The sequence below is a fragment of the Salvia hispanica genome, chromosome 3, assembly GCF_029641045.1.
Source record: "Salvia hispanica isolate PSC_SH4W2 chromosome 3, Shi_PSC_v1, whole genome shotgun sequence".
Taxonomy (NCBI): Eukaryota; Viridiplantae; Streptophyta; class Magnoliopsida; order Lamiales; family Lamiaceae; genus Salvia; species Salvia hispanica.
The window spans coordinates 31,678,084-31,699,245 of record NC_142694.1 but is presented as its reverse complement, the minus strand read 5'-3'; the positions used below and the strand labels follow the sequence as shown (position 1 = coordinate 31,699,245).

The 21,162-nt window shown below is 35.6% G+C and overlaps 2 protein-coding genes and 1 long non-coding RNA gene across 4 annotated transcripts; 1 reads left to right on the top strand and 2 right to left on the bottom strand.

Moving 5' to 3' along the window:
- Positions 1 to 2,344: 2,344 nt before the first annotated feature.
- On the bottom strand, positions 2,345 to 4,008 carry LOC125216361 (large ribosomal subunit protein uL23z). Its single transcript, XM_048118050.2, has 3 exons — positions 3,922 to 4,008; positions 3,006 to 3,369; positions 2,345 to 2,617 (listed from the first exon to the last, which is right to left on the bottom strand). The coding sequence occupies exons 1-3, from the start codon at positions 3,935 to 3,937 to the stop codon at positions 2,533 to 2,535; spliced, it is 465 nt and encodes a 154-aa protein (XP_047974007.1). The 5' UTR covers positions 3,938 to 4,008; the 3' UTR covers positions 2,345 to 2,532.
- Positions 4,009 to 9,912: 5,904 nt separating this feature from the next.
- Positions 9,913 to 11,809, top strand: LOC125211183 (uncharacterized). Of its 2 annotated transcripts, XR_016136169.1 has the most exons (7): positions 9,913 to 10,174; positions 10,267 to 10,354; positions 10,508 to 10,561; positions 10,637 to 10,701; positions 11,015 to 11,079; positions 11,220 to 11,299; positions 11,580 to 11,809. It is a non-coding gene; the product is annotated as an uncharacterized LOC125211183 (long non-coding RNA). The 2 variants fall into 2 exon arrangements; XR_016136168.1 differs by lacking the exon at positions 10,508 to 10,561 and having other exon boundaries at positions 9,918 to 10,174.
- Positions 11,810 to 12,397: 588 nt separating this feature from the next.
- On the bottom strand, positions 12,398 to 14,739 carry LOC125212955 (uncharacterized). Its single transcript, XM_048113265.2, has 3 exons — positions 14,470 to 14,739; positions 14,189 to 14,294; positions 12,398 to 12,745 (listed from the first exon to the last, which is right to left on the bottom strand). The coding sequence occupies exons 1-3, from the start codon at positions 14,506 to 14,508 to the stop codon at positions 12,579 to 12,581; spliced, it is 312 nt and encodes a 103-aa protein (XP_047969222.1). The 5' UTR covers positions 14,509 to 14,739; the 3' UTR covers positions 12,398 to 12,578.
- Positions 14,740 to 21,162: the final 6,423 nt, after the last annotated feature.

Here is a 21,162-nt window from a genome sequence, read left to right as displayed (position 1 = left end):
TTAAATGCATTTACGAATGACAATGGTAGGAAATTTAAAAGACAATGAAATCAAAACGATTTAAGGGATTTGGTGATTTGCCCCCGCTAAAAAGCACTTCATTTTCAACTCAACCTCTCAATTGGTAAAATGATCCATATATACATACATATATATTTCTCTTATATTCTAAAATTATTTACTCTATTATTTTTATTTTACTAAAGAACTCTACAACATAACATCTATATTCAGATCATACTAATATTTCAATTATAAAAACCAAGTTTATTTCTATACCAACAATAATATCTAGAAATTTCAATTGTAAAAAATCAAAATTTTATTTTTTTATCCCAACAATACTTTCCCATAGTACTTTATTTTGAATTTGATTGCTTATCTCATTTGAATATCATGGTTGTGTAGAACAAAATAATTTTTTTGATAATCAATTGATTTTTATATGAATATATAATAATATATGATGAAATATAATAAAAATACATCTTTTAGATATTACTCCATGATGTAATTTAATAATACAAAAGAATTAGGAATACTTCATTACTTTTAAAATCGGAACTAAATGTTCTTATAAAAATCGGAACAAGAGTAACAAGAGTAAAGTACCCACAAAATTGGAAAGAGTGTTTTTCTTAGTTTTCATCCCAATAATAAAAAGGATGATATTTGGTGCGCTCCAACATTGTCACCAAAACTTGGTTATGCTGACAAAATTAATTAAAATATACTCCCTCCGTCCTGCATTTATAGTCACATTTAGTTATGGCACGAGTTTTAAGGAATTGGTGGAGTGTGTAATTAATGAAGTGAGATGGAAGAGTGAGATGGTGGAGTGTGTAATAAATGAAGTGAGATGAAGGATTGTGTAATAAATTAAGTGAGTTGGTTGAAGATGGGTCCCTTGTTAACTTTTTGGTTTTTTATTTTTGTTTTGGTTTATTTTTATGTTGATAATGACATTTGGGTGTAATTTTAGTGAATAATGGGATAAAATTTTATGTCCAAATATGGAAAATTCTAAATGTGACTATAAATGTGGGACGAACTTTTATGACAAAATGTGACTATAAAATTGGGACGAAGGGAGTAATTTTTTATTAAATTTGTTCGAAACAATAATTTTTATGACCCATTTTTAATTTGGAATATTCTTTTAACCAATATCTTTTCCGTGATACGATCTAGAATGTCACTTACATAAATATTTTTGAATGTTGTCATGGTACATAGGTTTTCACATTAGTTTACTTCATCTTTGATTTGTTAACCTTGAACTATCTAATGTAATAGAAACGGTTGCCAATTGAAACTACAAAGTAAAATACAACTATATCTCGCATTAGTGTATAAATATGGCAATTGAAACTAAAAAGTAAAATACGGAGTATAATTATAGGAGTATTACTATAACCCAAATTAGGCCTCTCTCTATCATTTATCCTCCATCTTCTTCTTCGCCAAAATTTTGCAGCCTTTAACTGAGCGTTGCTGAGATCGACAATGACCTCGTGGGGTCGAAGCGGGGGAAGCCCCAGGGCCCGATTCCAGCGGTTCTCGTCGGCCTGCGGTGGGGTCGGTCGAACTTACCCAGATCCGTATGTCCCTTATTTTAGTTGTATCATAAAATTGTAGTATCGTTCAAAGTTCATGGACTTAAGTCAAGAATGTTATTAATTGAAATCGAAGATGATGAACACGATCAAATAATTTTCATCCAATTTTGATATTTTTATTACTACATATTAAAAAAATATTGTAGTATGCATGTCATATGAAATCCTAACTACTAATTCTATTAAGAAAATATAAGTTTAACAAATTATACACCATAAGTATGATACAGTAACTCAGAATGAGGAATTTAAGACCATATGAAATGCATGAGTTCTAGCACAAATTAAACCGTAAGAAACACATATTGGCAAAATTAAGATATAGAAAAGGTAAGGCCGGAAATATTGTGTATGGACTCCCTAACTTAGTTTTAAACCATGGTACATGTATAAGCATAGTAGTAGTAACTTCCAACTTTATTTAGTAGTATTAAATAATCATTTTATCTTGAATCAAGAACGTAATTTGTTTAGAGGAACTAAAAAAACAATAACAATACTCCATGTCCTTATAAAAGTGAGTTTCTACAATTTTGTACTACTGCTAACTACTTTTAATACTTAATACTCCACACAGGGTAATAGAGATAGGCCAAACATATAGTAAGGAATTTTAAAAAATATTAAAATAACTACTAAGATTTCAAAACTCAATCTAATCTAATTTAAATGCAATCAACAAATTAATGCATAAATGACATTGGGAAAACCCAAAACGAAGGATGTGACTAAAAATTATGCATTTTCAAGGCAAGCATTCAAAGAGCACAAAATTTGGAGTTTGATAAACGGTCTAATAATATAGCTAGAGCTGTAACAAAGGAAATGTAACTGGGAATCCTTACAAAATTCCGGGAATGACCAGTCTCAAAAACAAAGATCATGAATAGCAACGTAAAGGAGGCCGACTTCTTTATATGATTCCGATTTTGTTAGCGACATCCAAAGCATCGTAGTCTGGCGTCAGTCTCACATATGCCTTCTTCGTACCATCAGGCCTGAAACGAATAAGCTCAGTAAGATTCAAGTGCAGTAAAAGACATGTACTACAAGATATCCAAACTAGGTCAAGTATCATGTGAAGCAATTTTGGCAGATTCAGATAAGGTATAAGAAATGTACTACAAGATTCAAGTGAAACAATTTCATTTTGCAATCAAAATCATCTGGTTTTGACAGTTACATATTGGAAGAGCAAACATGTGGACAAATAAAGAAATTTTACATGACTGGCAAATCATGATGTAAAGATAGGCATTAAATCATTTGATGTAGAGAAAAAGAGTTAACAAAAGCCATATATCAGGATATAAGGCTGTCCATATTCGCAAAATCAGTTCACAATGAGTAAAGCAGGCTACAAAAAAAAGAGAGGGAAATGGTTACCTGATGAGTGTGTTGACCTTCTTGGTCTGAATGTCATACATCTTCTTCACCGCACTCTTGATCTTCTTCTTGTCGGCGCGGATGTCGACTATGAAAACAAGGGTATTGTTGTCCTCAATTTTTTTCATAGCCGATTCCGTGGTCAAGGGATACTTGAGTATCTGGTACTGATCGAGCTTGTTGCGAGGGGCAGCGCTGATCCGGGGATACTTTGGAGTTCTCTCCTTGGTCAATGTCTTGGGTCGGTAGAAAGTGACCTTAGTACGCATCTTCTTGACCTTCTTCTTGAAGGCACCAGGTGATTTCACTGCCTTGGCTGCCTTCAAGGCCTGGGCCTTTGCATCAGATTTCTTCGTAGCATCGGCTGTGTATTATTTATAAACAAAACAGAGATGCAAAGGGGTGAGAACTTTTTTTACATAACATCTTTGCATAGAATGATAATAATAAGTAAAAGGAAGCTAGCACATTCAATTCCACTCTATCTGCATAATTTACGAAAAGTGTGAAGAAATCAATCACCAACTCAAATGGAAACTGATTTTAAACTCTATTTAAACTAATTCCCAAGTAAACCGGCCACAACAATCAATAGTTTACGACTTTTAACAAACACATAGTGCTCGCAACATTTCAATAGTGGCTAAACATCTTCATAAACTGCATAAACAACTCCTGCTTAAAAATCATAAAAATAAATCTCAACCAACAACTAATAATGGCTGTAGATCAGCTTATTAAATTAATCAACATCTAGGAAACAACATCGTTATTTTGCTATCCTGATTCCAAATTTTGCATTTACTACTTCAAAACAAATTCCAGTGATGGTGCCATTCAAATCAACAAAAACTACGATCTAATCAACGCTGAATTCGAAGCATAGCAAGGAGACAACCAAAGATGAATTGCTGACCTTTTGCTGGAGCCATTTCTGAACGAAGCAAACCGCTGCTGTCGCTGCCTGTGAAGGAGAGTGGCGTTCTAGGGTTTTGGAGGAGAATGGCATCTAGTTTATAGGGCTTTTTAGTATGAAGTTCTTGGGCTGAGATCAGGCCCATTAAAAATAGAAGTCCGGCCCAAATAATATTTCATCAAAATTGTTAACGGGTCCGATGAGTTTATAGGCCTAGTAAAGAAAATATAATTTTTTTTACATATGATGGTAGGTTTCAAGGTAAAATAGAAAATAAAATAATGAATATAACTCTCAAATAATGAATCAAAATAATATATATTTTTATGTAAATTTTAAATAAATTACTAGTACTTACTTCATAATTCATTTGTCCCATAAAAATAGAGACTTTTTCTATTTTGATCTGTCAAATCAAAATAGTTCAGTTTTTTTTTTTTGGTGACTTCTTTCCCTTTCCCTTTAATGAGATGAATCTCATTCTCTAGTAATATACTCTAATTACTTTTTTTTTTTATCTATCATAATTTATCAATTACCATGCATTGAAACTCGTGTCGTTCCAAACTCTCTATTTTTAAAGGACCAGAGGGAGTAATATATAGAAGTTTGAAAAAATAATGTTAAAACTAAAACATAATAAGAATTACCACATTTCAATTCAAGCCAATATTATGAACTCTAGTTACTTTTAGGTCAAAATCCTACGGTGTATCTAGTCAATTATAATTGCATAAAGAGAAAAGAAAAAGGAAGAGTAGTAGTAATATTTTACAGAGTCCAACCACTAGATTTTAACTCAACAAATAAAGGCACGACCAATTATATTTAGACTGATTTTTCTCTCAGCACCATTAAAAATATTATTGACTTCGTTAGTTTTACACATCATATAAGTTTAAATACATTAATAAAATATCAAAATTTACTTTTTCTTTTAGATAATCTATAAATTATTGATATCATAAACAACTTTTAAACTATTATTGTATGTTTAAATACATTAATCGAATATCAAAATTAACTTTTATTTTTAGACAATTTAATTAATAATATCATAAACAACTTTTAAACTATTAAATTCAAACCAAACATATAAAACAAAGAGTTTAACACTAATACGAACTATATCACTTATCAATTCAATTTACCTGACGACAATATAGGAGTACTATTCATAAAATATCAAGAAGAATAAGTACTATTGTGATAAAAAAATAATAATAACAACAGCTATAGGCTTTTATCTTCAAAATAAAAATATAATCCATCCGCCTGAAATCTAACGATAAAGCTTCCCACTACCTTATTTATAAAAAATTCATAAATAAATAACATAGTCATAGTACTTAAAGATATAAAGAAAGGGGCCATGTTAGAATGCTACCACCCCTTAAAATAACATTATACCTATTTTTAGTCAATTATTTGTACATGTGGACGAATAATAAGTTGCTACGTGGCAAAATATATATATAAAATAAAATCTAAAAAAAATGGCTAGCAATTTGTTGCTCTTTATACAACAATTTTTTTTGTTCAGCAATATTCGACACACTATACAAGAACAATCTATAGATTGTTGTGTAGTGTCTATAATATTGTTGTGTAGCGTTTATAACATTGTTGTATAAGTAGTGTTGTGTCACTTTAAGAGCATCTCCAATGGTAGGCTAGCGACCGGCTAGCCGAACCATTGGAGCAGGCTAGCCGAATTTCGGCAAAAAAACCGGCCAAGGCTAGCCGATTGCGTGTGGCTGGCCGATGCGCTGGCCGCCATTGTGGCGGCCCGATCGGCCAGCGACGATTTTTTTTTTTTTTTTTTTTTATTTTTTAAAACCTATATAAACGCGATCTTAGTTTCATTTTCATTTGCACCGCTTGTTTTAACGAGTTTTCTCTCTCTCTAACTTTCTGTACAAGAGCATCATCGAGCGATGAGTAACGCGGGTGGTAGCAGTGGTGGTAGTGGTGGGGATGCTGAGGAGTACGAACGGAGGATGAACGAGGCTATGAATGCCTACATGAACCGCGAGATAGAGCGGTACATGCGTAGGGTGGAACAGCAGACGATACCTCGCCCTCCACGGGTTATCCACCGCCGAGCAGTGATTGATCGGGATCACGCCGCTGCACATCAGCGGCTGTACGACGACTACTTTTTGGAGAACCCGCAGTTTCCCGCAAACATGTTCCGGCGGCGTTTTAGAATGCGCAGAGAGTTGTTTATGCGTATTGTTGGCGCATTAGAGCGTCGATATCTGTGTTTCCGCTTCAGGCACAATGCGGTTGGCAGACCCGGCCACACCTCTATTCAAAAGTGCACGGCGGCAATCAGGCAGTTGGCCTACGGAGGCGCGACAGACATGTGGGATGAGTACCTCCACATCGGTGAGTCGACAGCCCTGGAATGTCTGAAGTATTTCTGTGAGGGCGTGATGAACGTTTTCGGTGAGCAGTACCTTCGAAGCCCTACTCCCGAAGATTGTCAGAATTTGATGCAGATGCACGGGGAGAAGCATGGGTTCCCCGAGATGTTAGGCAGCATAGACTGTATGCATTGGGAGTGGAAGAACTGTCCGACTGCCTGGAAGGGGGCCTACACGACCGGCTACAAGTCAAAGAATCCCACGATGATCCTCGAGGCCGTAGCTGAATAAAGACCTCAACGTCCTGAACTCGTCTCCCCTCTTCAACGAGAAGTGCCAGGGCGTCGGTCCAGCCGTCTCGTTTGTGGCCAACGGCAACCGGCATGATACGGGCTACTACTTGGCGGATGGGATATACCCTAGGTGGCCTGTCTTTGTGAAGACGATCAGGCACGCAAGTGATGAAAGGAAGGACTACTTTGCGGAACGACAGGAGTCGGCGCGCTAGGACGTGGAGCGCGCATTTGGTGTGCTCCAGTCTCGATGGCCAGCAATTAAGGGTCCAACGCGTTTGTGGGATGTCACATGCGTTTCCCAAATAATGTACGCCTGCATTATCCTGCACAACATGATCGTCGAAGACGAAGACGTACAACTGACTAGTTGGGCCAATGACGATGAAGCCGGTCCAAGCCACGGAACGGCCACCCCTAGCGTACGACGTGGGGTACCTCTCGATGAAGCCGGCCGCCTCAAGGAATTTGCCGACATGCGCCAAGTGGATGCTCATATTCAACTCCAAAATGATATAATTGAAGAGTTGTGGGCACAGAGGATTGCACGGCGATAGTTTTTTTTTTCTTTATTATGTACCTTTTTAAATGTAATTTTTTTTTATCTATGTACCTTTTTAAATGCAATTAATGAATTTTCCCGTATATGTATTGTTTAATTCCGTAATTTAATCGCAATTTTAATTCCGTAATATAGTATATTTTGAATTATATTTTTTGCGGCTGGCCTATGGCTGGCCTAAATCTGATGTGGCAGGTGGATTTCTAGTGCTGCTGACGTGGCAGGGAGAGAGAGTGGCTGGCCTAATAGCATTGGAGATGCTCTAAGAGCATCCGCAATGGTGCTTAGGCCAGCCATAGGCCAACCATTCTCTCCCCTGCCACGTCAGCAACACTAAAAAAACCACCTGCCACGTCAGATTTAGGCCAGCCATAGGCCAGCCGCAATAAAAACAATTCAAAATATACTACATTTACGGAATTAAAATTGCGATATACGGAATTAAATTTACGACACATATACGGGAAAAAGAATCCATTCCATTAAAAAAAAAGTACAAAGATTTTTAAAAAAAGTACATGATTTTTTTTTAAAAAAAAAGGGCTTCAACACACGAGCCCCGCCACTCTCTACTCCTCATCGCCGTGGCCGTCGTCCTCGTCGTCGCCGCCGCCGCTGCCGCCACCCGTGGTATCTGAGCCCACGTCGGAACCCCCCAGCCGTGACCTCGCGATCTCTAAATCAGCACGCATGCTCTCGAGCATCTCGTAAAGAAACCTCTTCTCCGTGGGGTCAGTGGCGTTCTTCCACTCTCGGAAGACCTGTAACATCTGAGCCCGCGTTTGGTTACGCGAATGGAGAGTGTACTCGAGTGGGGCGGCTGGGAGGGCGGAGGACTGGACCTCGCGGGGCGATAGGGGGGATCCGCCCCTCGCAGCCCGCTGCGCCCGCTTCTGTCCAACCGGGCGGGGGCGACCAGTAAATGAAGGAGGGGATGGAAACTCCTCAGCATCCGGGGGGAGGTCGTGGGATCCGGCTGCCGCTGTAGTCGCCGCTATAGTTAAGTCGCTGCTTCTTCGGCCACCCAGCGTCGCACCCCGCCCGGAACTTCTCAGAGTCCTTCAACAACAAGAAGCACTCCCAGAAGGTGAACTCCTTATACTTCCCCTCCAAGGGGAACTGACTCGCGGCGATCCTCCGGGCGTCGTCCTCAGTCTGCCCACTTCTGAGCTGACGGAGGGCGTTGGCGTACAAATTCGCAAAACGGACCACCGCGGCCCTGGTGCGCTCCCACCCCTTCCGGACCTCCTCGTTGCTGAAGTCCTTCCCGTGCGGGCAGTGGCTCTTATAGGCAGCTCTGATCTTCGCCCACATGTTGACGACCCGCTGGTTGTTCGCAACCAGTGGATCGTCGCACACCTCGAACCACCCCTTGGCCACCCCGGCGTACTCATCCTCCGTCCACTTCCTCCGGCCAGTGGCAGCTGGCTGCGATGACTCGCCGACCGCCTTGCCCTTGCCCTTCCCCCTCGTCTTCTTCTTCGGCGCGGCCGGCGTCGCTGGAACGGGAGTATCATCGTCCCCGAGATCGATCCCCATATCATGCAATGACAGAAGGTCATCGCCAGAGAACTGCGTCTCCACCGGGGTCGACGTGTGAGACGAAGCCGTCAAAAAATCAAGCGAGGGCCGATATACCGCGTCCCCTCCCGGTGACCCCTGCACCCCCCCTCCCCCGGCATCCCGGGATGCATACCGTGCGGCATCCCCCCCTGCCACATCATCCTCATCATCTGCTGCAGCATCATCTGCTGCTGCATCTGGGGCATACCCCCCCACCCGGGCGCTGACTGCCCGCCGCTCCCCTGCCCGCCGCTCGGCATCCCGCACGGCATTCCCCCTGATTCCCCCCCCATCGCCCCCCCCCCCCCCCGGCGCACCCGCCATCATCCCCATCATCTGATTCCAAGGGATGTTAAACCCCGGGCCCATCTGCCCCCATCCAGATCCCACGGGTACTGTGGGAGTCTGAGATCCGCTCGTCGCCGGACTGGACTCGTTGTTGTGATCCATCGCTCGATGATGCTCTTGTACAGAAAGTTAGAGAGAGAGAAAACTCGTTAAAACAAGTGGTGCAAATGAAAATGAAACGAAAATCGCGTTGCCGAAATCGCCCTCGCCGATTGCAATGGTTCGGCTAGCCGGTCGCTAGCCGACCATTGCAGATGCTCTAATAGGGGTTGTCATTTTAACACAAACCTATAAAGAAATACAAACACAATTATATAAAGTTAAATGATACTCATAGTTTTTAAATTTTCTTATCGACGACAAAATCCGGCTATATGTCATTTGCCATCACATCACTTCGTACGTGGTTACCACTAAAAAAATGATAGTGACGTGATTACAAAATCTCTAGAAGGTTGATATGGTTATCCATCTCATTTAATATAGCTAGATTCTATCATCGATGTACTTTTTAAGTTCTTAATCAGGGGCGTAGCCACCTTATGGGGATATGGGGCATTTGCCCCTCCTCATCCACTCATTTCTTTGTATATTTATACATGATTTTTTATTATATACTTCAACCATACTAAATGCCCCTTTTTAAATACATAAATTTTTTCTATGTATTATATTTTTGCCACTTCTCCAATTAAATCCTAGCTCCACCCCTGTTCCTAATATTATTTGTTAAACTTAAAGTCTTATGGGAAAAATTAAGTTTTAGCACAGCTATCCATAAAATGGAATAATATATATATCGAATGAGTAGTACTCCATATACCAATAAGTAATGCTAGAATTCATGTTGCAACTCATTAAAACTATTTTCAAAGGGCAAAAGAAACCGTAGTATTTTCTTATATCGATTCATGGAATAATTTATCGAATGAGTACTATTTATAATATACTCCATATACCAATCACTAATGCTAAAATTCATGTTGCAACTCATTAAAACTATTGTCAACGTTATTTTGGGGGATAAGAGGAACAATTAATTTGCGAAGCATTTATGTTTGTATTGCCAGAGCCTGAAGAAATTGAGGAGAGTAAACGTGAAGGATCTATGGGTAGAGGTACTCACTCTCACTGATTCATTTCGCTGGAAATTCTTGTCTTGTGTATGAATTAGTTCAATTTTACAATTCTTTTAAAATAATTCTCTCAGATGCTGAGCTTGCGCATCTAGCAACATAAAAGAGGCCGTCTTTAATTAAAGCTTGAGAAGAGAGTGAGAAGTCAAAAGAAGAAAACAAGTGAGTGCTTTCTTCTTCATTCATGAAACCTTTATTTTATTTTGTCTTGGATGCTATGTTTATCTTTTACTCCATAAATAATAGAAACTTAGGACTGTAGAAACTTATTAGTGTTAGTGTTGCCTCCATGAATGAATGATTATGTTCTTAAAGGTAGTGTAATGCTGTGAATTTCAAAGCTCAAAAAGTTGAAAGAAAAAAATAAAGGTATGTTGCTTAGTAAGAGTATTTTGGATAAAATCTTCTATAGTGTATTTCTAATTTTACATATGGTTGGTGCAGGAGTCCTAAGTCTCCCTTACGCCATGGCAGCTCTGAGATAGTAGTACCCATGCCTTCAACGCGAGGTCAGCTTGTTTGTTTCAGTTATGCTTAAGCTTTGCAGTTCGCAATTATTGGTCTCAGTAATTTGGTTAAACTGGAAATTATCAGGTCCACATTTCATTGCTAATTTGGCAATCTTTTCTCTTTTTTAACCACTTCTTATAAACTTAATTGTTCATGTTTTCTCCAGCAATTACTATGTTCATTGCTATAAGTATAACATTCTCATTCCCATCAGCAACACTAGTTACTCATTAACAAGCTATATACATCTATTTATGCTTTTCACCATCAAGAGTGGTATTTCTAATGGATGTGGAATATGTGTGGTATTAGGTGAACAAATAACAAATACGCATTGCTGAAAGAAATAGCAAATCAAGGCTTTTGGGCGTTATGAGGTAGAGTATCATGCATTAAAACTCATTTTTCTTACTTAGGTTAATGCTTATGTTTATATAAACAAGTTTTATAATAATATGCCCATTGATGTAATACCTAGGCTTATGAAACTCACATCCTCACATATTTGTTTTCGCAGATCTAGTTTTAAACTTATCTTGTCATATGTGCAGCTGCCGACGGATCAAGTCATTGGTCTTCTAAGCAAAATTTTAAACGGTTAGTTGTGGCATGTCAAAATTCCTCTCAAAGCGAATACTTCAGTGCTTTTTAAATATTGCCTTTGTTGTATGTTGGTAGAATTTTTATAAAAAAAATTAGATCACCTCTTCCAGAATAGAAAATTGTTGGAAGTGGCATCATTTGTTTGATTATTTTTCTGAATTGAATGAGGGGGTGTTATATATCTTGTGTGAACCAAGAAGATATGTTAAACCTATATATTATGCATTGCAAACTTGAACTGACAACTTTTTTGGTTTCTTTTCAACTCTTGTAGTTTCATGTATCAGAAGCAGGAAAAGTTTGATCAAAGATTTGGAAAGGAAAGATACGAGCTCATGAGACTGAGAAGGAACAAGATATGTGTAGATGATGAATTTGCCAACAATAGTCCTATAAGACATGAGGCTGAAAAGGAACATGAACCGTTATTTGTTATTGACTAAGTTTTTGAATTTGGATTGATGCTTAATACTATTAAACTTTGGTCTTACAAGTAATTAATGAGTATTTGTGTATCTATTATTACTTTTATCATTAAAAATGTATTGTTTTATTGAAAAATATATTGTAACAGGGTGGTAAATAATAAAATAAATAAAATAGAAATCTAAATAAAAATACAGTGGCGGATTCATTCTGCCACTACATAGCAATGTTAGTGGCGGAAATTCAGTGGCGGATACTAATTCCGCCACTAATAATGGCACCCCAAATCCGCCACTATTTTAAATTTTTACTGGCGGAATTTCAGTGGCGAACTATTTTCCGTGGGTAATCCGCCACTACGTGTCTGTGGCGGAAAGTTTTCCGCCTCTGAAATTTTAGCGGCGATTATATTGTCACGGTTCTGTTCCGCCACTAAATCCGCCACTAACTCATGTACCGGCGGAAATATGAGATTTAATGGCGGATTTTTCCGCCACTAAATAGCGATTTTTTTGTAGTGAAAGAAACCGTAGTATTTTCTTATATCGATTCAACCTCTTATTTAAATTTTACACTTAGTTTATATTTCATCTCAACGGTTCAAGCACAAAATACCATCTCTACCTAACTCAATTCCACATTTGGCAAAGTGGGTGAAATTACTCGTGAAGAAAATAATTTTAATATAAAATAGTAGGAGTACTAGATTTTACACATTACACGTGAAGCAACAAAACAGGTGTTGAAATGATTTTAGTATAAAAAGCATATTACAGATACATGTGATGCAACAAAACAAATGCTTGAGACATCGTTGTCGAAATCACAAAGTTCTAGTACCAATCATTCATGACTTATCATCGTCATTGCTATTTTTCCTCGTGGACTCCGATACTATATCGTGTATTCTTTGCCGTTGGCTTGATTCGCCATCCGAGTCGAATCTTCCCTCTTCTCTCTTCTTCGCATAAGCCTCGAAGAACTCCTTGTTCTCTTTCTTTAGTTCCTTCCACACTATCATCATTCACCACAAATTAATAGCAACTCAGCTATTTTTTATAATTTTTTAAAACATCAATTTTATAATTAATAGCTTAAAACATTTTTTTGGTAATATACACTAAGGCCATTTCCAACCATTTACACCAAACTCAAACTCATTTTTGAGTTTGGGTCACACCAAAAAGTAATTTTACTCCAATCATTTACTCCAAACTCAAACCCAAAAGAATATTCCATATTTATATTCTTTTTTATACCTTTTCAATTATGCCTACATATTTACTTAAATTACATATTAGTCCCATAATATTTTATCAATAATTTATGTAACTTAAATAATTATACAATTTTTTTTTATTAATATATTTATGTATTAAATACACTTTATATTAAAAAAATACACTACTTTTAAAATTAAATACACTAAACTTGCAATAATAAAATTCAAATATAAATTGAAACTCATTTAAATATATCTCAATTTCATAAAACATATCACGATAAACATAAAAAATACTTAAAATTCAAGACTCAAAATTTGTACATTGTTTCCACAAATGATCAACTAGAGCATTTTGAAGTTCCAGATGAGCACTTTTATTTCTTATTGCGTCATATCGGGTCATATACTCTTGAAATAATAACAAGATTTTTTTAGCAATATTCATTCCTATTTAGTAAATTTATTAGTTATTGTTTGTAAAAAAAACATAATTTATTATAATATGGTCAGCTTGCTAATTTCTATTTAATTATTTTTATTAGAAAAATATATGTAAATTCCATGAACAAATTGTGTCTAAATTATGCGGCTGATAGTTTGAATCAACTATCAAGTACTACTGTACTAGTACACAAATTGACAGTATACAAATTGGCCGCCGGCTGATTCAACTATTAAAATAATAATAAGGACTATTATGCAATATTTAAAATTCTTTTGCAGTAGATACTCAATTTTGGTGTTCACTTCAAATTTAGTGTTGTTTGATTAAAAAACCCAAAAATAGGTATGGGTATGGAGTATGGTTGGAGCACATTTTTACACCAAAAATGGGATTTGGTGTATGGTTGGAGGTGGTCTAACTCCGCATTTATACAATACATAGGGAGTAATTTTATTTTTCTTTGAACAATATTAATTAGATCATTCAATTTAATGCGAGTTAGGTCACACTTCCACACGTTGTTCTTCAATTGAAATCAGTAAATAATACTCCTCCGTAATTTATTTTTTAAAATGGTGCATGAAAAGAATAATAGTAATTTATTCCTTGAACAATATTTAGTAGTACTCTATAAAATGAGTTAGGTCACACTTCCATATGTGTGCAAATGATTGTACGTATATATTGAATATTGATTGTATTGGTTGAATTTATTACAATTTCAGTTTGTGATGATTTATTGTAAATATATATACTTGGAAAGAAGTTAACAATTAAAATAATATACCTGTGGAAGTAATGACTGGCTTGATATTTGCATGCTTTTCTAGAGCTTCCATGCATTCCTCTTTACTCATGTTGAATACTATGCACTGTTCTATTAGGTGTTGTACCTATATTCATATCATCATAGAGAGATAAATATATTATCCCTCAACCTCATCATAAACTATCCACTTCTTTATAAACTCATTTAAAAAAATATGATATTAAATAATTAAAATAGAAGAATATTAAAATAAAAGAAAGAATAATGCAGAGAACGATATATATAAGCTATATACTCACCATGTGGATGTATTGAGCAGAAGGAGACTCCGATCCCATATGTTTTCCCTAGGCGTCAACTGTTGAGACGAAGGATTAATATTCTAGCTGTCGGGTGAATATATATGTTGGAATACCCAAAAAAGAGCAAATCAAATTAATGAGAGGGAGAGGGATTGATCGATCAATATAACTAAAAACTATATATATTGCTAGTTATGAAGAAGATCAAGGAAGAAATAACAAGAACAAAAATGAGAGAGCGGTAGATTGAGTAGGGATCCGATGGAGAATATATTGTAAAAGAGAATGGGAAAGGGGTAGTGATCAGGTGATGACAAGGGACGGCGTGGGTGAGTAGTCCCACGTGGGAGATGACGCCTGATTGGCTGGGAAGAGATTAGGCGAGATTTTGTTTAAGTAGCGTTCTTTGTTCTAATCGCCGACTTCACGTGGCGCCCCGGGCCCACCTCAGACCCTTGCCATTCGGCCCATTTAAGGCCCAATTGGATCTTCATTTCTACATGTTTTAGTATTTATTCATTAAATTTTTTAACTATACAAAACTTTTTTGACTTTATTATGTTGGAAATTTAATATGCAAGATATTCGTACTACGGTTGAATTTTCTGTGACTATTAAATTAATATAATTATGAGAGGGGCGATCATTTATAAAATTACTCCTCCAATTCGCAAATTTTTAGGTTGTAAATTAATTACTAGTACTATATTAATTAGTATAATTAAATTATTATTTTAAATATAATAAAAGAATAATTAATTAATTTTAATATCTTAATTAAAATAAAAATAGCACAAGTAGTTTGGGATGGACCAAAAGTGGAAAATGCAAATAGAGTGAGACGAAAGGCAGTAGTATTTATTAGCTATTTAAATTTTATTATAGTCCAAAACGTATAAACATGTTAATAGTCCTATTAATTGAAATGTGGAAAATGAGATTTAACTCACTTTCTCTCTATAGTTGGTATGTAAAACTTGAAAGACGAATAACCCTTACTCGAATGCATCAACCCTTTAAATTATTGGAATGAATCAATCGAATAAACTTATGGAACCTGCAACGGGAAATTAATTCTATAAAATTTGCAGTCAATAAAATAAAAATCATCAAAACCAAATCATCTAGGTAAAGTTTTTAAGTATTGGCTATTCAAGCACGTAGAAATGCTTGAAGACCATATTTACCGAAACATATATGATTACCTCGATATTCCCTTCATTTTTCTATGTATTGTGAATACATAATCTTGTTATTTTAAATATATGATTCGATACGCTTTGGATTTTGTTATTGATTACTATATTCAATACACCATATGATATGTGAATTATTAATTAGGATTCCAATATGTTAACCTTCTTTTTCGTGAGTAAAACTAGATTTGAGCAAAAGCTTATATATTTATAGATAATTAATCTTCCTTTCCGTAAGTCCATATGACCATATCTAAAAAACTGAAAAAAATATTTTACTTTACATCTCAACTTTATCGTTTCAAAAAAAAATTGTAACTAAAAAGTTTTCAGAGGACATTTTATAAACATAGTTATCAATTTACTTGTTAGTCAACTGATTAAAACACTTGTAATATTAATTCTTTAAAAAAATTGGATGGTATATTCATTTTCTCATTCATTGTACATTCTAACAAGACAAAATATAACTATACATTATTCTCTTGGGTCCACTTTCAATAGCATTTGGGGGTGTGCTTTTTTTATGAAAAGGAAATATCTCAACAGTAGGGATAATGCCATATGAAATTTGAATAGTTATTTCTCGAGAGTTCTATTTACCAAAATATCCAACAATTATTTAACTACGTAAATCAATCAAACCACTAATATTATCAGTCCTTAAACTTGTTTAATTAATTAGGATTTAGTTAAAAAGTAGTACTGATATATGGAAGAGTAACCAATTCTCAACAAATATTCAAGCACATTTAAATCTATGCTTCTAACGGTTAGTATGATCTAAGGGCTGAGATTAAAAGATCTATACTAACACCTAATCCGACGACTCCTGAACCTCCGTGCCAAAACTTGGCTCACCACCTTTGATCTCTTCTCCAGCACTTCTCGTTGAGCTGCTGCAACTTGAGATACTATTATGTACGGAAAATCTAACAATATGTAGCTAAAGTCGCTAAATTCATGGATAAAGTTTGTCACTTTAAAATTTATACAATCATTTCAATAAAACGTTTATTTTTATTTACGCGTTGATTTCATCAAAATCGAATATCAAAACTTTTTGATGGCTTTCCTAATTCATCCGTGAATAAGAATTCAAGGAACTATTATGCTCGATCTTTCGGCTAAGAGGTTCGTGTTGTTTTGTGGGCATGAAATATGCTAGGCTCGGCCTTTGACTGACTTATTCTACTACTACTTTATGTAACAAAATCAAACAATTTTTTAAATCCCGTGTCGATCAGATATGAAACATTTAATCAAAGACGGAGGGAGTATATATGAGTGATCGTTTTTTTCATAAGCTAACATCCTACAGAGAGTGAGGGAGAAGAAGAAGAGAGTTAGACTAATGAGTTCATTGAGTGTTCTTTATTCTCGTTCTTGCGATTAGATTAGAGAGAATTCATTGAGTGTTCTACTGTTCTTTATTCTCGTTCCATTTGTAGGTGATCATATTCATGGTGTATGATAATAAAACATAGTTAATCTGGTTTTCCCGTGGATCATATAGGCATTGCCGAACCACATTACATCTTGTGTCATTGTGTTCATAGTTTGTTTTAGGGGTGGTACGTATTCTGTACCCGGTTTTTTGGTTAACCAGTAATGGAACAGGAACCGGCCGATAACCGATATGTTGGAAATAGTGTAGCTTTTACACGGGCAACTCTTGCTATTACAAAAGAACCAAAAAACTAGAAGGTAAATAAAATAAAAGAAATACAATAAGAGAACAAGATGCAAACTATTGTCTTCTTCAAGTCGAGTCGAGGTAACCCTCTCTCCGCAAGACGAGATACGCCCCGGCTAGTGCTCACGGATTGGCGCAACGTCCCCAAAGATGAAACGACTTTCCTCCTACCGAGTTGAAGCACCTCAAATTCGTAGGCTCCGGCGAACTTGAATTGGAGTCGAGAACCGAGCTATGCAATGCTCCTAAGATGCGAACTAGAATGCTTGAGAGCTTAGAGAGAAGAGAGAATGATTGTTGGTGTGTTCTCATCTCCCAAAGCTCCACCTATTTATAGGATAGGGGAGGCCACCTCAAAGGTCTTAGCATTAAGGGACACCATAAACCAAATAGAGGTTACATGATATGAAAAGCCAAAGGTCTTAAGGAAATGAAAGGATTAGACCTCTCACATTTCCACATGTTTTTCTTACACGATATTTACCAGTTTCAGTTCGCTTCCGATTCTTAATTAAGAACCGACCGGTTAGCCGAAATAATTGAATCATTAATTTATAACTAAATTTTATACTTTTTCTATAAATAAAAAACACAATATTAATGTGTGTATGTTGATTGTGTTAAAAAATGATATTTAACCAATATGAATTCAAAAATGATTTGTTCAGTTTGACCTTTTAGTTCCAACAATATGTTTTGGCAAACTTAACATTTTTCATTAAAACTAAAAGTCAAGTGTGCTTTACCAAATTAATGATTTGATTATAAACCAATTAACCTAATTAACTTAATTAATTTAATAGTATTAAAATTTATAAAATATTTTTTACTTAAAATAAAAATTGATTAAACTAAAAGAAAATCTGTTTATACTTTTTCCAATAATTTTTACCTTTTCAAATAAATTAAAATAATTTAATTTATAATTTTTCCAAAAATTTTTCTATACCTTTTAGAGCATCAATTTATATAAAGTATATAGTAAAATAGAAAAGATTAAAATAAATAAAATGCTTAGAGCGGACCATAGGGCATGATATAGTCCGCCCCATAGGGCATGATATGAAGCTGCGGCTTGAGCAGTCCACTCGCTCCAAGGGGAAGGTAGTATATGGATAAGGCGCATGATTCCCTCGTGATGGGTAGTTCCATATGCGTAAGCGTCCAGCCAGTGGCCGTAGAAATCGGTGATGAATTTCAGGAGGAACTCTTTTCTGTCCCATTCCAGCTCCCTAAAGCGCTTTACGGGAAAGTGTCTATTCTTGGCGTAACGGTGGTGCATCAGGGCATGGTAGGGTTGGGCCATCTACAAAAGAGGGAAATGGAGAGAAAAGTCAGCACCGTCACAAAGGGTGGAAAAGAAAAACAAGTGTGTGATCTCAAATGGTGCTGTGAAAGTGTATAAAAGTCACAAGGTGATGGTACAAAGGTAGCGTCGCGTCAAAAGTTCTCGTTCCTAAGATAACTATTCGTGCATTTTCCGTTCGCGTTTCGTCGAGTTCCTAAGTACTCTAATCGCTTTACGCTAATCGTCCCACGTTTCTATTGTCGATATAAGCGCTGTGATCGTATAGCTAAGGCATGCTAGGTTCAAAAGTCCAATTCTAAGCGTCACAACATCCCAACATAATTTCACAACATTTCAACAAAATCCTCACGTAATCACATTCGCATTTCACAATTTTCACAAGTTCTCATCATTCAACAATTCATCATTCAAGAAGCATCGCTTCTCATTCACAATATGTCATCATTTAAGAAGCATCGCTTCATAAGCGCACAATATTCTCAACACTTATGGCATGCTTTCTACGTTCACAACAAATAACATTTTCCAACAAAATTTCCAAGAGCATAAAGTTTCAATCATAGAAATATTCTGTACCTCTTTCTTTATGGTTGAACGAGACGAGTTGCGGTGTTGAGCCTTCCATATTTAGTTCGTTTAGAAAGTGATTACAAAGACAACTTAAATTTTGAAAAGACTCTTGGGTCCAGAGCGGAAAGAAAAACCTAGGCTCTGATACCAACTGTAACAGCCCGCCATCCTGGGATACAATAAATGCGGCGGCTGCTACCAACACGAACTTAAGGAATTCAACATAGCCTAGGGTTTCATTTAAAGAGTTTTGACTAAATCATTTAATGGAAATATCAGAGCAATAAACCAGCGACTTAACCTAGAAGATTAAATAAGTAAAAGAAAGGGGTTTCATAAATAACGATCAAAATCTCAAGAGTATGACATAGTTTTCAAGATAAAACCACAAGAAAAGTATGAGGCCTCAAAAACCGAAAGAAAAGTGCAAGGTGTCAAAATAATACTAAAGTGTATCAAAACTCAGCCGAAAGCGACCAAGAGAAAGAGCAGCTATGTATGAAGACACAACTACACTTGAAGTTCATAATTTCCATCTTAATTAGTTAACTTGCTCAACACCCGCCACCACTCGTCGCCGTTCAACCTGCACATAAGGAAAACACATGCAGGGCTGAGTATTTTGAAATACCCAGTGGACTCGTTGCCAAAACATTTTAATAAGTTATGCCACCCTTACCATAGTGAACTCGAGTTTTAAGCAGTTATAAAAGAATATCACGAGTATCACAAAATATTTTCATAGACTGGCCAGTCAAAATAACTCCCCATTTTCTCATCAATTTCCACAGTCGCAATCACAATCTTTCCATGGTGCGACGAAAGCGTGGCCACGCTTTTCGCCCACGAGACCGGCCGACTAGCAAGGACGGCTCTCTTCCTATTTTAATAAGTTGCGTCACGCTCTCTTCTTCCGAAGCCCGGAAAGAGGGTTCCTCGTTCCTCACGTTGCGTCTAGGCGGCATTCTGATTCATTTCACTCGAGTCGTTAGCGTACTTATTCAAACCCAAAATAGTGATGTGGTACATTTGAAAGAAAAGTTTAACTCCTTCTACAAGTAGGGTCCAAAGAAAGACCACACAATAGCAATTGTAGGGAAAACAGTTGCGCAAGAGAAAGCACAATAAAGTTGCACCATAAGGTGGAAAACTCTTGGGCCATGTTTGGTTGACGGGAAAGTAAAGTTGGCAAGGAAAATGAATCCCGGGAATATGATTCCTAGTAACTTTACTTTCCTGTGTTTGGAAAATATCAAGATTTTAAATTTATATTTAATTTAAACACCAAACTAAAAATATACTTATTATTTTTTATTTATAAAAAGAATAACAATATAAAATTCTTAATAAACTATTAATTACAAATAATAATAATTATTATATTATTATATTTATTATTACAATTAATAGTTTAAACATGGATTATCTATCATAATATAAAATAATACATATAATTATAGTTTGAATATTATACTCATTTATAATAATAATAATAATAATAATAATAATAACAATAAAAATTAGTATTATAATTATAATATTTAAGGACGTTATAAGTGAATAAATTTAATAAATGAAAATTACACTATAACTTTATTGATTAATTATTAATTTATAAAAATAATAATTATTATTTATCATATGATTTATATTGTATAATTATATTTTAATTATTTATTAAATTATTAATTATTATTATGAATTATTATAAAATAAGTTATAACTATGATAATTTTAATCATAGTTATTTATTTTCTAAAATTAAGTAGTATGATTTATAATTTTAAATTATTTTTAAAACATTCTAATAATAATAATAATAATAATAATAAAACTATACTATATTGCATTATATATGTAAGAATCCTAAAACTGGAAAAAGGAATAACTAAGAAAAGCTAGGATTTAGAATCCTGGAA

Coding starts and splice junctions, on each gene's coding strand:
- LOC125216361 (XM_048118050.2), bottom strand. Junction 2,618..3,005: donor AAGGTCAACACACTCATCAG/GTAACCATTTCC, acceptor TATTCGTTTCAG/GCCTGATGGTACGAAGAAGG.
- LOC125212955 (XM_048113265.2), bottom strand. CDS start 14,508: ATGGGATCGGAGTCTCCTTCTGCTCAATACATCCACATG. Junction 14,295..14,469: donor CTGCTCAATACATCCACATG/GTGAGTATATAG, acceptor ATATGAATATAG/GTACAACACCTAATAGAACA. Junction 12,746..14,188: donor GCCAGTCATTACTTCCACAG/GTATATTATTTT, acceptor GAATGATGATAG/TGTGGAAGGAACTAAAGAAA.